The sequence below is a fragment of the Balaenoptera ricei genome, chromosome 15 (assembly GCF_028023285.1).
Source record: "Balaenoptera ricei isolate mBalRic1 chromosome 15, mBalRic1.hap2, whole genome shotgun sequence".
Lineage (NCBI taxonomy): Eukaryota > Metazoa > Chordata > Mammalia > Artiodactyla > Balaenopteridae > Balaenoptera > Balaenoptera ricei.
The window spans coordinates 68,720,720-68,736,352 of record NC_082653.1 but is presented as its reverse complement, the minus strand read 5'-3'; the positions used below and the strand labels follow the sequence as shown (position 1 = coordinate 68,736,352).

At 45.5% G+C, this 15,633-nt stretch overlaps 1 protein-coding gene across 1 annotated transcript; it reads left to right on the top strand.

The window, feature by feature from the left end:
* The first annotated feature begins 316 nt into the window (after nt 1-316).
* On the top strand, nt 317-9,807 carry NDUFAB1 (NADH:ubiquinone oxidoreductase subunit AB1). The gene is made up of 5 exons (XM_059896155.1): nt 317-528; nt 6,731-6,853; nt 7,711-7,798; nt 8,754-8,853; nt 9,643-9,807. Exons 1-4 carry the CDS (start codon nt 361-363, stop codon nt 8,843-8,845), a joined length of 471 nt encoding a protein of 156 aa, XP_059752138.1. The 5' UTR covers nt 317-360; the 3' UTR covers nt 8,846-8,853; nt 9,643-9,807.
* The last annotated feature ends 5,826 nt before the right edge of the window (nt 9,808-15,633 follow it).

Below are 15,633 nucleotides of genomic sequence, written 5' to 3'. Positions count from 1 at the left end.
TGAGAGCGCGGAGCCCTAATCACTGGACCGCCAGGGAATTCCCGGCATCAAACCTTTTAAATAAATGTATTTCAGAACTTTCAGAGAATAAGCAAAAATAAGTTCCTTTCTTGCGTCAGTGATGAGTGTTTAGGGAAAGACAACATCTTCGCCCTTTTAGCTCTGGCTCTAGCAGCCATTCGCCTCCGGACCTGGAGGGCAGGACCGCGCGCGCCCTGTGGGCGCAGTGCAGCCAGGAGCCGCCAGGGGCCGCCACCGCGGGCGGCTCGCGACAGCGCCGCTCTATGCGTCGCCTATGCGGAGGTCAAGAGGATACTGGACCGGAGGGCGCGGCGCAGTGCCTCCTGGGTCGGCGTAGCCATGGCGGCTCGTGTCCTTAGCGCCTGTGTCCGCCGACTGCCCGCCGGCTTCGCGCCGCTGCCCCGGCTTCCCACGCTGGCCGCGGCCCGGTCACTCTGCACTACCCTGTTCCCCGCGGGGGCCAGGACGAGGCCTGGGGCTCCGCATCCGGCCTCGGTGCTCACGCAGGTGATTCGCGGTGACTTTGGGGGGACTTGGCTGGGGTCAGGCGTCGGGCCCGCTCGTGGTGGTGGGGACGGGCCAGGCACCGGGGCCGCAGCTACTGTGGCTGCTGTTGGCGGGGGTGACCCGGGGACGCCTGCTCGCTCTCCGTCCCACTGCCTAACGGTGCTTGGTTGATCCCTGCCGGGACCCGGGGGACCTAGTGATTACGGGCAACAGCACAGACCTTCCAGTCAAACACCCTTGGGTTCGAAAGCTGACACCGGAACTTTGGAAAAGCCTTGTAACCTCGCTGAGCCTCAATCTGAACCGTAAAAATGGGATACTAGTTTCTACCTTGTGGAGTTTCAGCGAGGTTTAGAGGAGGTGATACAGGTAGAGTACCGAGGGCGGTGCTTGGTAAGCTCTCACAATACTGGTTGCCGTTAATCGTAGTGATAATGGTAAATACCGTGATAGCTTTCCAGGAAAAAAATAATGACAGGGTGCAGAGAGGAAGACACCCTGGCCTACAGCCTTCTTCACAGCAGTTCTCTCCCTGGATTTCTCCCTGTGGCACCTTTTGTCTGTTTCTCTTGGAAGGATAGGAAACAAGTAGTATCTAGTTTTTTTTTATCTGATGAAACCTTTTGAGACTGAAACTCTCCTTAGGTCAGTGATTCTCAACCGTGGCTGCACATTCAAGTCACCTGGGTAGCTTGAAAGAGAAAGAAAAATAAATCCCTCGTGGGCTGCACCCCTCCCCGTCTGATTTACTTCTCTGGGATGAGGCACTGACATGTGTTTAAGTTCCCCAGGTGATTCTGAAGCGCCTCAAGATTAAGAACTGTTGTCTTATAGTAGGATAGACTCCCAAGGTTAAGTTGAGAATTCCCTTTTCAAACTCCAGGACTTCATGTAATTGTGGTTTCAATCTTGACTAAGATATGAGAATAAAAACTAAGGATGCCCTGGCCAAATCAGTTAGAATCTCTAGAGGTGGGGCTTGGTCATCGGTTTTTAAAAGTTGCCAGTGATTCTTTTATGCAGCCAGTGTCAAGGTTTACTGACAGTGTAGTGGATTCATTCAGGGGGCATTGTCTTATCGATGAATCAAAAGGTTAAAAGTGTCCCCTTGAAGTTGAGTTAAAAGAGCAGTGTGTATAGTTGCCGTTTTGTTCCTGAGACCGACTTTGGTGTTAGGCTAAGAGGCAAAGTGATATTCCTTATTCTTAGAGCACTGCTATTCAAACTTGATTGTGCATACTGATCACCTGTGTTAAAATACAGATTCTGGAAAGGGGCCTGAGAGTCTTCATTTCCACAGGGCTTCCAGAAGACCCTGCTGCTGCTGGTCCTTGGACCACGCCTTGAATAGCAGGGTGCTCGGGATGTTCCACTGCCTCTGCTCGGTTTGCAGTTACAGCAGAGAAACCATTTTCTTTATATTTACAAAGTGGTTTTGACTGAGTGCTCCCGTTTAGCCACCTTATATCCTTTGCGGCTTGAAGTGGAGAGTAAATACTTGGTTCATTGTTGAGGGATACAGAGATGGATACAAAAGAAAGACATCAGTTCATGTCTTCATTGGACACGTGGCAGCTATATGTTAACCTTGCCAGCTTATTCCCTGCTGTGCTTTCTTCCCTAGGCTGTTCTGACACTACTTTCTCTTGGTTCATCTCTTTTTGTACCTAGTTGGGAACTTTCTACCAAATCCTTAAATGTTGGTGAGGTCCAGAGATCTCTTACCACACACTCTCCCTGGCCTGTCTCTTCACTTTCTGTTATTGCCTGTATGCCAGTCACCCCAAACCTCCCCCTCCAGCCCTTATTCATCTTGTCTGAACCTTCACTCGTTCTACCTATTCCGTTCTGTCAGGTTTTCCCTCCTCAAATCCATCCATTATGCTCGCCCCAGAGCAACTAGTTATTCATTTATATACTAACTGATTCCCCCAAAAAAGGAGCTAAGGCAGCTTTCCTGGGTCTAAAAATATAACAGTATAAAATAGAAGGTACGAAAAAAAGGATAGTGGCCTAAAATGGGGCCTTGAAGTCTTATACTTGACCCAGAACCCCGAATCTGAAGTGTCTGGCAGCCAGAGCACAGAGAATTTCCAGAGAGTTCTGTGGGGCCCAGCACCCAGATGAAGACAAAGCACCTGTGCAGGGAAAGCTCAGCTGTTGCTGGTACTGGAACCAGACTGACATGCATGATGGTGTTGGACTTGGGGCTGCGATCATGCCTTCATTTTCCCCACATCATTCATTCCCCAGTAAGACAAACCTATTTTGTCTTACTCAAGGCTCTGCAGCCCCAGGCCCTGTCTCTTCAGCCTCAGGGCCCACATCGGTGTACCACCTTGCCCTTTAATCTCCAGCAACATGAACTGATTTCTTCCTACACATTACACTTTCATGCCTCGTTTCCTTTTCTTGGCCTGTCCTTCCCTCCTTGAAAAATCTGTCCCCATCCTTTTCCTGGCTAATTGCAAGTCTGGTGTCTCTACCTTCCTGGCCTCTCAAGGACTGATTGACAACTTTTGTTACTGAAGCAGCCTACAAATACCTTTGCCACATTTTTATTATAATTGATATGTTCTGTTTGTATTGGTCTTCTCCATTAGACCATAGGCTTCTCTGAGCATAGAGGTTATGTCTTATTTATCTTTGTGGATCCAGCCCACCACACAGTGCTTGGCACATAAGGTAAAGCTCAAAGGCTGCTGAGACAAGCAGGTAGTAGGTAAAGGCAAGACATTACCACATGTGAGGACAGGTGTGTGTACAGTGCAGAAGCAAGAAGAGGGGCTTAATTAAAACCCCCAGTCAGCATGGTCTTGAAGGCAGCAGTTTCTCAAGCAGTCGGGGCAGGATGTGATGGCATATGCGGAGGCCAGGAAGAGCCTGGCACTTACTTAGGGATGACCCTTAGGCGCCTGTGGAAGGGAGAGACCCGAGTTGAGGTGGGAAGACAGGTATATTGAAGGGCGCTGTATACCGCACTGAAGAATGTGGGTGTTCTCTGTCTAGGTCACAGGGAGTAAAGATTAAGTGCAATTTGTTGAAGGAATGTTTGAGACCTTTCCTCCCAATCAACTGGGCTGGGTGACCCAGTAAACATGATGATGAGGGAATGGGAAGAGTGGAGATTGGCTCTGAGGTTTCTGGCTAGAGCCCCAGGTGGTAGAGAAGGAATAGAGGTCTGCTAGCAGGTGTTTTGGAAACAGGTAAGGAATTTATTTCCAAACTGAGATTGAGATGTCTGTGCTATCTGGGTAGAGCTGTCCAGGGGGTAGTTTGCAGAGATGGTCTTCAAAGCCATCTAGGTTCCTCTGAGTTTCCCTTAGAGATGGACCCCATTGGAGGTAAGATGGACGTTAATAGTCGGGTTTACTTCTACTAGTCCACAGGGTAGTCATTCTTTCCCTGCAGACAGTGCCTTCTCTGATGTCTGTGGGAGGTCATTTTGTCGCATGTAATTGTTAAGTGTAGATCTTGGGGGAGAATAATTAACACCAGAAGCAATGTTGGCTGTTGGGGACATTTTTCAGAAGTGCTTGTCCATTCTATATCTTTTTTTTGTTTTTGTTTGTTTTTAAATGGCTGAGATCCAGTAGAAGGGAGGCAGTAAGACCCTCCAGGAGGCCATTCTGGGAAACCTGGGGCAAGATACCTAACCTTTCTTTCTCAGTTTCCTCATCTGTAAAATGGGGTTATTATTAGCTCTAAAGGAGATGACATATGTAAAGTGCTTAGGGCGGTACTATGGCCTGACATAATGATAGAAAATCAATAAAGAGACCAGAGCTGGGCAGTGGCATCGAGAGGGAAGGAGTCAGATCGAGTACTTCGGGGCTACACTACTGCCAGACTCTCAGACTGGCAGGCCGTTGTCTCCTGATCCGACTAGATAGCCCTAAACAGCGCCTCCTAGGTGTGTGCCAGGCAGTGTTCTAAGCCCTTTGTGTTTCATGATCTCGTTCATGCCTCACAACAGTCCTGTGAACTTGGGTACTGTTGTTTATGCCCATTTTACAGATAAGGAAACAGGCATAGAAAGGTTAAATAACTTGCCCAAGGCCAAACAGCTAGTAACAAAGAGCTAGTGCCAGGGTACTTCTGTCATTCCGGAGTCTGAGTTCTCACCCGCTACACCTTCCTGCCTCCTGCTGAGCCCACTGCAGCCACCCTTTTAGACTGGCATATGGTCTCCAGGTGGAGTCCCCTTTGATCTCATTTAATCACAGGGTACCCACCTGGTCCCTGTAGGCACTTGCCAGTGCTGCTGGGGTCCTTGCTGACACCTAGTGGGCCGCTTGGGTAGCTGCGTGCAAGCGCGCCCTCACCAGCTTCTTCCTTTCCCTTGGGTGCCGTGCACATCAGCCTCCCCTGCCTCTCACCCTCTCCCAGCGATAATTCCACCTCATACCACCTCTCGCTATGCACACAGACGAGGCCTCTGTTAGATCTTTCCACCTCAGATTTCTTTTCTGTCATTACCAATATTAACTCATGTCTTCTCCCCCTTTCTCTTTAGTCCTTTCTGCTTCTTTACTTTTATTTGTGGCTTGACAGCCTCTTCTAGTCATTGTTGATAAGTAGGCTGGTGATGTTCCCAGAGCAGAGGTCTCCATAACCCATGCTGCAGTCGGAAGGGAAAGGAGACCATAAATTTAGACAAAAAAGAACAAGTGCTCTAAAACTCTGAAAGTACCCAGAAATACTCTTTAGAATATTCGTAAAACTCTTCATCTAATCTCTTTGGCTTGCTGATTAAACCTGATTTCAATACCTGATTTTTTTTTTTTTTTTTTTAGCAAGATAAATGTTTCTAAAACAGATGTATACTGATTTGGTTCATTTGGCAGTGTTTTTTATTATGATTTTTCATAGACCTTTGTGACTCTGGAGGACCTTAACCCCAACAGGCAAACCCACTTTCTGTGGGTTTCTATGCCCTAAGAACTCCAAACTGCAGACTTAAAATCAACTTTAGAAGGAGAACAAACCAGTTCAGATTAGGGACTTCTGCAGTGAGAACTGCCAGACGGCTGTCTCATTTTCTCCTCTTGTGCACCGTACCTCCCACGGCCTTAAGTCCACTGATCTGTGACTTGGAGCCCCTTCCACATTTGGTGAAGGGATCCAGTCAGGACCCTGACACCTAGTTGAATACCAAGTAGGCTAATATCAGAGAGATTTGAGATACTACTCCATCATGGCAAAGACCAGAATGGCTCATTATTTAGTTGGTGGCAACAAGGCAAGCCCACTTGGAAGGAAAATAGATTGGAATGTATGCCTGTCAGGCTCCATCATCCTCTTCTTTTTTTTTTTTTTTTTTTTTTTTTAATAAGATTTTTTTTTTAATTTTTATTTTATTTAATTTTTATTTTATTTATTTATTTATTTATTTATGGCTGTGTTGGGTCTTCATTTCTGTGCGAGGGCTTTCTCTGGTTGCGGCAAGTGGGGGCCACTCTTCATCGCGGTGCGCGGGCCTCTCACTATCGCGGCCTCTCTTGTTGCGGAGCACAGGCTCCAGACGCGCAGGCTCAGTAGTTGTGGCTCACGGGCCGAGTTGCTCCGCAGCATGTGGGATCTTCCCAGACCAGGGCTCGAACCCGTGTCCCCTGCATTGGCAGGCAGATTCTCAACCACTGCACCACCAGGGAAGCCCCATCCTCTTCTTTGGGTTGGTACTGGCTTCATTTATCTTGGCCAAAGTCAGTGTAATTACTGCTGGGGCCAAATTAGACCCTTCCAGTGTATGGTTCTCAGTGTGAGCTGCCTTTCAGTTCACCCTGACAACTCTTGGCGTGAGTTATTTTGACTTGGGTATTAAAGGTGGCAGTGCCTTACAGAGGCAGTGGGCTGCTTGAGATGCCATGAGAAGCCTCAGGCTCTTCTGCAGGCCCTAGATGATTTTAGTGGCAGTGTTACTGAGCGGAACAAATGTCCAAAGCCTGATGGCTGAACAGAGGAAAGGGGGCCAGTCCTGGCTCTGAGGGGAAAGGAGATCCATTTTTATGCTCTTGAACTGCTAGGGCTTCTGACACTACCCAGCATGAGGCCTCGGCGTGTCCTAATGGCCACAGTTAGAATCAGATGAGGTGGGTTTGCTAACCCCGTGAAAGCTTTGTGAAAGACATCTGTAGGCCAGTGCCTTTATTTAGAGGCATTTCAGGCTCAACAACAGTGCTTCCCTCCTCCCTTGGTCTAGGTTCCAGGTGGAGTTACACCGCTGTGCCGCCAGTATAGTGACGCACCCCCTTTGACATTAGAGGGAATCAAGGACCGTGTTCTTTACGTCTTGAAACTCTATGACAAGATTGACCCAGAAAAGGTAATTGATGTGGTTTAAATGTTTTTTCTTTAAATGAGTATTTAGTTACATGGTACAAATTCCAAAGGGTTTAAAGGACATTCAGTAAAAAGTCACCCCAGGCACCTGGGGAGGTGCCTGACTTCTTGAGTATTTTTCCAGAGATTCTCAATGCACATGGAAGGGCATATATAATATATAAATATATATACAAGTACATGTGTGTATATTGTATGTACTATGTGATCTCTATCTCCCAACCTTTAAAAAAAAACACAACTGGTAGTACACTGTAAATACTGTTGTGCACCTTGCTTTTTTAACTTAACTCTTCTTGGAGTTTTTCTCACAGGGCTACCTTAAAACATTCCCTCTTTAATAACAGAATCTGTGGTGTGGGTAGGGTAGTTTGTTTTTGGTGTGGTTTTTGAAGAATTCTTCCTGGTGATCCTGAGGTCTAAATTAAAGACAGGGTGATCGTAGACACTGTGTGCTATTCTTGAGGGAGCAGAAGGTCACTTGTAAGGTGTGGTGTCTTAGTGGTCAGTAAGGCAGCAGGAAAAACCAGACTCTCACATGTCATTCAGAACAGTGATCAGAGATCATCATAAAGTATATAAAGTGAGTTCATCATTAGCTTTATATATATTGCTAACCATTTCAAAATAAGGTAGAGTAAGTTAACATATAAAGCACACCAAGTGTGGGTTGGCACACGTTAAATGTATAATGTTAGTTATGGCTCTTTATGTTTAAAATATGGCCTCTTTATATTAAAAAATCTTCTGTATAATGATTGATATTTCACCATTCAGTTGTCTTGAGAAACAAACGCTCTCACAGACTGAATTTTGCATTTGGTGTTTCTTTTCTTGCAGCTCTCAGTAAATTCCCATTTTATGAAAGACCTGGGCTTAGACAGTTTGGACCAAGTGGAGATTATCATGGCCATGGAAGACGAATTTGGTAACACACACGGGCTGAGTCTTGGACCTGCCTGTTGTGGCTCTTGATTTCAGTGGATTAAATGCAGAGAAATGCTGGGAGCCTGATTGGGGTTTGCAGCAGTCGTGCCCACCCCTCCCCCACTCCTGCTTACTGTCGGGGAAAGTGATTATTAGAGACAGTGCACTTGTTTGGAGAGCACTTACTGCAGGTCCGCAGAGTGCCCGGTGTAATACCAAGGGCTGAGCAACCAGAAGAGGCCTGGGGGAGTGTGGCACAGAGATTCTTGAGGTGGGGCTCCAAGATGAGGGCATAGCCTCACCTGTGGAGAAGCTGATGACACCTTGGGGCACCGTCTCCCTCCTCCCCCCCCCCCACCCCCATGAGCTAGGCCTAAATGTCTAGAGAAGTGCTGGGTGTGCCAAGGATAGGGCGTGTGCGTGCACAGACTCATACGCGCATGCACGCTTTGGTTTCCTGCATGCACACTCCAACTTACCCTTGTCTGGGACGGTTAGTTGTGCAAATGAGACCTTTACAAGGTTCCACGGCTCATTTTGGGGGTAAATGGCCTGAGTGGAAGCCAAGGGACTTCTGTGCCTTCCTACAGAGCAGAACTTAACTACAGTTCCTCAGAGAGTATGCTAACTAGAGGGATGGTATCGGTTAGGGCTACGGGGTTTCTTTTGGGGGTAATGAAAATGTTCTAGAATTAGGTGATGGTGATGGTGCACAACCTTGTGCATATACTAAAAACCATTGAATTTTGCACATTAAATGGGGGAATTTTCTAATAGGTGAATTATATCTAAAAAATATGTTGCCTGGAAACATAACAGGCTCACAACTTAAATGGGATTCAGGGTTGCTGGAAATTTTTGATGTACTTCTGGGTATTGCTGAAGTGTTAGATACTTTCAGTTCTAAAGGACTGGCATTTTCTACACTCACGCATTGTTGCACATTTTACTTTCAGGGTTTGAAATTCCTGATATAGATGCGGAGAAGTTAATGTGCCCACAAGAAATTGTAGATTACATTGCAGATAAGAAGGATGTATATGAATAAAATATCAGGTAAATAACTTGATTTATGGAATTATGTTCTCCCATAGAATTAATCTCTCTGTGGTTCTTCAATAAAGACAGACTTGGGAAGAAATGGAAAAATGGAAGTGCCTGACAGATTTTCACTGGTTATAAAATGCAGGCACCTTCTGGTTATCTGCCACTCCAAGGAGGCCAGCCCTAGTGATCATCTTTCTCTTCCAGAGGTGTTGACAGCAGTTCACTCCTGGACAGGACTCTCTTACTGATTGTCAGCCCTCCTCGTAAAAGCAGCCTTGTACAAAAAACTGAGCAAGGCAACACAGAAGCAGAGACCTCTGCCTCCCTCGGTTACCCACCCAAGGGTAACTGTCCAGGAAGCTGAGATGGCCTGGCTCTTAATTAGGCAGGAGAGGCCTCTTGGGTAAGAGGATGGACTCTAGCGTCAGACACCTGAGTTTATTCTCAGCTCTGCAACATTCTATAAGCCCGTGGTCTTGGGCAGGCTGTGTAGCCTCTGTAAGCCTCAGTTTCCTCATATGTAAAATGGGGATAATGATAGGACCTACCTGGGGCTTCTGTGAAGGTAAAATTGAATAGTGTATGGAAATCACTTAATACAATGCTTGATGTAAAGAAGCCTCGTGATAAATATTAGCTATTGTTCTTAGGCTGTAGAATAATCAAGTGATCAGACTTTTAAAATAAAACATTTTGTTAGAGTCTATAACTTTATAGTTACCCTGGATTTAGCACCTCAGAGATTATCACTTAAGGTCAGTAGCACCAGAGAGAAACACTGAACTTGTCTTTTGCCAGACCCCTTTTCTTCACTGAGAGAAGACTCAGAAGATGCTGGCGAGTGTCTGGAAGTGAGAACGCATCTCTGCATCATTGCTGACTTTGACAGAGTAATTCTGTTTAGACTTGTACTTAAATTGTCTTAAGTGTTTTTGCCTGTTGAAAATAAATCTATAAAACCAACATTTTTCTGTCTTCAGTTTTTTAATTTTGTCTCTAAAGTGCTTTCTTTATATTGACATTGCTTAGCATTTTTAGAGATTTGTCTAATTTGTCATTGGTATTCATGCATATCAAAAATATGACTTTTCCAGCAGGGTACTTGAAACAAGTTGCTCTCCCATCACCTTCAGCATGAGGAATGAATTAGTGATAAAAAACATTTTGCCTCAAAAATGCCTCAAATATATTTGTGCCTCCATTAGTTTACTGATTATTCCATGTATCAGCTGACACCAGTGTGTGGGACTAATTTTTCATCCCTGTCCTAAGGATCTATTTCTGAATTAATGGAATTTAGTAATTTTGGAGGATAAAAGGTTCTCTTTCCTCCTAGAAGATTACTTTGACATTGTGTCTTTGTCATATATCAGTAAGTATTAACTTGTGCTCCTTTTATTCCTAGCACTGCGTTAGGTCTTTGGAATTAATGTAGGCAATTGCCTAACTCTTGATGAGATTTAACTTGAGAGACCTATCATAAAATACTTCTCTACTTTTCCCGAAACTTCTAGTTTGTAGGAGGGAGGAGACCAAGGTCTTGTAGTTAAGTAGGAAGTGGCCTTACAGAGGTGGAGGGACTGGCTTAGTGACCCTCAGCCGGCAGAGAATCTTCATGGCTGAGGGGTGACATGGCAAGATTCTGCAGTCTGGTCGGGGGTTCAGGCCACACTCCCACCTGCTTCTCCTTCTTGGAGGTACCCAATGTTGCCAGTTCCTTCTGTGTCACTCTAGAATTACTATAGACAAAGTCAGGCAGCCGTATTTCCGGCCCTTTTCAGTAATAGGAAGCATTCATTGTTATACTGCATTTTTTTTTTAATATTGATACTTAACAAGGTATTCTTGGAAAACTGCCAAATTGGAGCATAAGGCACTGCCTCATTCTTTTTCACAACTGCATTTACTCAACAAATAGTTTGAGTGCTTATTAGGCACTAGAGGTCCGGTAGGCAGCAAAACAGGCTGCACTAGACTCCTTTGATGGGAATGTACCATAATTTAACATCTGGGGTAAATGTCCTCCTCACTATTTTAACCCCCATGGCAGCTGCACATTTTACCAAAAATTGCATCTGTCTTTATTGCTGCCTAAGATCATGAAGTCCAGCAGTACTGCCAGCGAAGTGACTGCTTGCTAACCTCTTAACCATACATCTGCAGTGAAATGGCCCCTTCACATCATTCTGTAGCTAAGTCCCGAAGGAGCCAGAATGAGGAAAAAAAGCTCACTGAATCACACACATTACTCATTGATGATGCTATTAAAGATCTGGGTGTTCAAACAACAGCAGAGGCCTTTCTGGTCTAAAAACTTGCTGGAAAGTTCTCTGACAGACCTGTGTGCCACTATACATAGGCAGCAAACTGGCCAAATGTAGCATTCCAAAGTGCGTGAATTAGGATAAATGGGATTGTGTGCATAGTTTTTAATCGTCTCCCACGAGTGCCTTCGAGGATCAGTGTGTCTGCTGTAGGCAGGGCCCTTCGTGAGAGGGTGGCTGGGAGGCCTGTCATGACCTGAGTGTGGCCCCGTCGCTCTTCTGTGTCTCCCAGACAGCCAGTGCACTCACGTACCCAGTGAAACAACGATGTGCTCACCATGTGCGGTGCACGCCCCGAGGCAGGGCCTCGGTACACAAGGATAAAGATTGTCTCTGCTCTCAGGTAGCTCACCATCTAATACGGGAGACAGTTAAAATCCAGATTATGTTTCACATTCAGCATCACCAATACCTGACGTGATGAACTGAGGACATGTCACCTCTGGTATTGATAAAACTGATCATGAGCAAACAAATCCAGAAGGTGGGACTTAAAAAAAAACCCCAATGATATGGGACAAAAAGGACAGGGTAACTAAATTAAAGGAGACCAGAGACACATCAACTTCATGGGAAATGTGAAGCTTGAAAGGTTTGGGGAAAAAAAACTTAAAGACATTTTGAGGACAATTGGACTCTACACAGGTGATAAGACAAGTGTTAAATTTCTTAGATATAATCAGTATTATGTAATAAACTAACCTTATTCTCAGGAGATACATACTTAATACATCTTGAAGCATCAAGATGTCTGCAGCTGACTTTCAAATGGTTCAGGAAAAAAAAAAAAACAGTAGCAAAACTGTTAACAAATGGTGACTAGCTGACAGGTATATGCACGTATATGGGCATTCACTGTACTGCTGTCAACTATCCTGTTTGAAATTTGTGAAAATAAAGAGAAAATTCAACATGATACATGTAACAAGTGTATTGATGGCATACAACTGGATATCCAACGATATGGGATTGGTTAAATAGAGATAATTTTACACAATGAAAGATTGGTGTTTTAAGTGAAAAGAGACTATAAACGGCATGATTCCATTTCCATAAAACACATACCAAAATGTTAAAGATTACCACCACGTGGTAGAAATAACATTGGCTTATCTTCACTAATCAGTATTTTCTAAATTATAAATACCATGTTTTGTGTAATAAACGAAAAACAGAAGTATTAAAAATCTGTGAAAACTGAGAGTCGTTCAGCAGAAGCTGAGGAGGGAGGCTTGGGAAAGGCATTCCCAGGCAGTGAAGCCTGAGCAGAGTTTCTAAGGCTCTGCCAGGGTCAGCCCCGTGGCAAGGGCAGGAGACATGGAAGCGCCCCCGTGTGCACAGATGTCATTTGTTCAAGCAGGGATATGGCTGGAGCGTGAACTCATGGGTGAGGGGGCCTGTGGTTCAAGCTGTGGCCGGGATCAGGTCACGAAGGAGGGCTCTACCATCTGGTAAGGAACTTGTCGGCAGTGGGTGTGGGATTTTCCGCAGGGAAGACCCAGTCAGCTATACTTGAGCTCAGCGGTTGGCGGCAAAGGGTGGACTGAAGGGGATGAGTTTGCTGGTTACTAGAAGAACCCAAGAGAAAGACGCAGATTTGGAGGATGGGATAAAGAGAGATGGATTGCAAAAATATTCTGGGGATAAAGATAGCAGCACTTGGTCAGTTGACGGAGGAAGTTAAGTCTAGGGTATCTCTCAAGCTTATGGCTTGGGCTATTGGTGCTGGGTGAGTTGCTGTCTGAAACAGGGAATAGAGGAGGGTCGGACTGAAGAGGGAGACAGGGACTTCCCTGGCGGTCCAGCGGTTAAGACTCCACGCTTTCACTGCAGGGGGAGTGGGTTCGATTCCCTGGTCGGGGAACTAAGATCCTGCATGCCACGTGGCACAGCCAAAAAGTTGAAAAAAAAAAAAAAAAAAGAAGAGGGATATAATTTCAGTTTGGGATGATGGATTTATTTGTGGGATGCCCAAGCAGATGACAGATAATGAGCCAGATCTCAAGAAAAACTCCGGGCTGAGTCAGAGTGTTTGTGAGGTGCTTCCCCTGGGCCTGTTCCCTCCTACTGCGAAGTTCCCACTGCTGATCCCCTCTCCCTCTGATAAGGGATTTACGTGGGAATGACTGACCCTCTGCTCATGAGATGGCCTCTTAGTGCTTAAGCCTAAAGTGAATTCTGCTTCCTTCAGAGGGGGAACAGAGCTGGGGTGGAGAAGCTAGGAGAACTGTGTGAGACTTACCCCTTGAAATTTCTCTATCAAGTGCCCATGTATTACTTACTGTCTTAGTTTTTTAAATGGTAGCCAAGCAATAAATGTCAAGGTTCGAAGTTTACAAAACAAGTCACAAACACAAGTTAGTGCCCTTAAGACATTAAACTGGGGAGAGAAAAGAAGAAAAACTATGAAAGCAAGACAAGAAGTAGCCAAGTTCTTTCCTAAGTTCTCAACAATACCATGAGCATCTGCACAGACTCTGGTGTCAGGCATATCTGGGTTCTGAATCACAGCCTCGGTCCCTGACAGGCATATGACCTTGGCTAAGTCACTTCCCTAAGCCTAAGTTTCCTCCGATGGGTAAAGTGGGGCTGACAAGAGGGACGTGGTGGAGTGGTGACAATGTAACGCGTGTGCGTAATCTGAGCCGGTGCCTGCCAATGGACAGACTCAGTGAAGGAGCTGATGTTACGGGACTTGCAGGCAGAGTATTTAAGAGCAAGTCCCCCGTGGAGAGAGGGTCCAGAAGAGGAACCCACTCTTCACCAAGGCTGGAACCCTAAAGAAGGTCCTTTCCAAGTGATTTACCTGGCACACAGCAAGAGGTCCAGTCCCTGCTGGGTGGTCTGCCACAGCTGCTGTTTTCTACAGTCTGCAGTATTCACCTGAAAGCCCCAGACTCACAATGAACCGAAGTCAACTAACACATGTCTCGGACGCTAAGGTTATTATGTTTGTGTGCTTGTGGAGGGCAGAGTAACAAGCCAATAAGAGCCCTGTCTGGTATTTCTACTCTGGAATTCTTGCGGAAGAAAACAATTCTCTTTCCCTTGGGGTTGCAAGTCTGGTAGAAGCTAAGTCAAGAGAGAACAAAGCAGAGCCAGGAGTTGGAGGGTCAGGCGCCTGATGTGACTTAAGCGCCTGCATAGGCCTAGGTCTGACACTCCGGATTTTCTGGTTACATGAGCCAAATCCTCTTGCGTAATTCATGTGAATTGGGTTTGTCACCAATAACCAAGAGTCCTCAGTCACGGACCCCTGGAGTCCTTAAATCTCAGACTTAGATGTGGGAGGGAAGCCAGAGTGATCAGAGGACAGGGGGACTCTAGCCAGCGGGGGCGCGAGTTCCCTGACAGCCTCCTCCTGAACCCCAGCTCCAGAAGCTGCAGTAACAGACGGTACAAGACTCACGACGGGAAGCGAAAGAGAGTCGGGGTCACCGTGAAATTACGATTAAAAACATATGGGAGATTACTTTAAAGTGAGAGAGAAAAGCCAGGACTAGCAACAACAGAGAAGTTAAAAGGGTATTTAAAAAAAAAATACAAGACTTGGGAGAAGGACTCAAAAACATAAGGATTACTGATTAGAAAGAACAGTTCTAGAAGATATATTAGACCATGTTACTAATATCATATCATCTGTATATTAGATGATATTGCTGAATTGATATTAGTTTTCTTAGGTGAGGTAACCGTGTCATACTTAGGTATAACAATGGCCTTATTCTTCAGAGATGCTGCTTAAATATTCACAGGTGAAGTGTCATGATGTCTGCATGCCTGTCAAATGCTTCAGCAAAATGTGAGATGTGAGAGAAAGCAAATGGAGTTAATATTTTGACACCTGATGAACCCAGGTGAAAGCATGAGGTGGTCACTAGCATTCTTCAACTTTCTGTAGGTTTGAAAATTTCCAAAACAAAAAAGGGAAGACAGCAAGGGACTGAAATTAGATATGGAGGAAAGCGGTAAAAATAGAAGAAACTTGAAAGCTAGGAGTTATAAAATGCGGTGCAGAGTAGGAAAGGTTCTATCAGTAGAATAAGATAGGCTAACAAGGCTTCAGAACAAAAATAGCCTTGATGAACTGGAAAAGCCAGAGGTTAATCCCAGCTAGAAGCAGCCGGGTGGTGTTGGCACAGGCCTCCAGGGTGGAAAGCACGTCAACTTCCTACAGCCGGCATGGGCTAGACGGACCGCTCGGGCAAAAGCAGGAAGAAGTCCTTGCCTCCTGCCCTAATGACAGTCTGTTCTGTGGGATCCTGTTGTAGAAAGTGTTCTGTTAGCTACCCACAGTTGAGAAAATGCCAAGATATCTACCCCCCCAAATATGGTAAGAAATTCAGACTGGAGTTTATCTCATTCTCCATCTTAGGAGGGTCAATCATCCTATTCGTTTTAAGGTGCCTGCAATAACGGTTCAGAATTGGGATAGAATCCAGAAGTACCCTCTGTGCAGACCGAA

Excerpts from the sequence above, each read along its gene's own strand:
- NDUFAB1 (XM_059896155.1), top strand. The coding sequence starts at position 361 with ATGGCGGCTCGTGTCCTTAGCGCCTGTGTCCGCCGACTGCCCGCCGGC. Across the intron at positions 529-6,730 it reads CGGCCTCGGTGCTCACGCAG|GTTCCAGGTGGAGTTACACC; the intron begins GTGATTCGCGGT and ends CCCTTGGTCTAG. Across the intron at positions 6,854-7,710 it reads ACAAGATTGACCCAGAAAAG|CTCTCAGTAAATTCCCATTT; the intron begins GTAATTGATGTG and ends CTTTTCTTGCAG.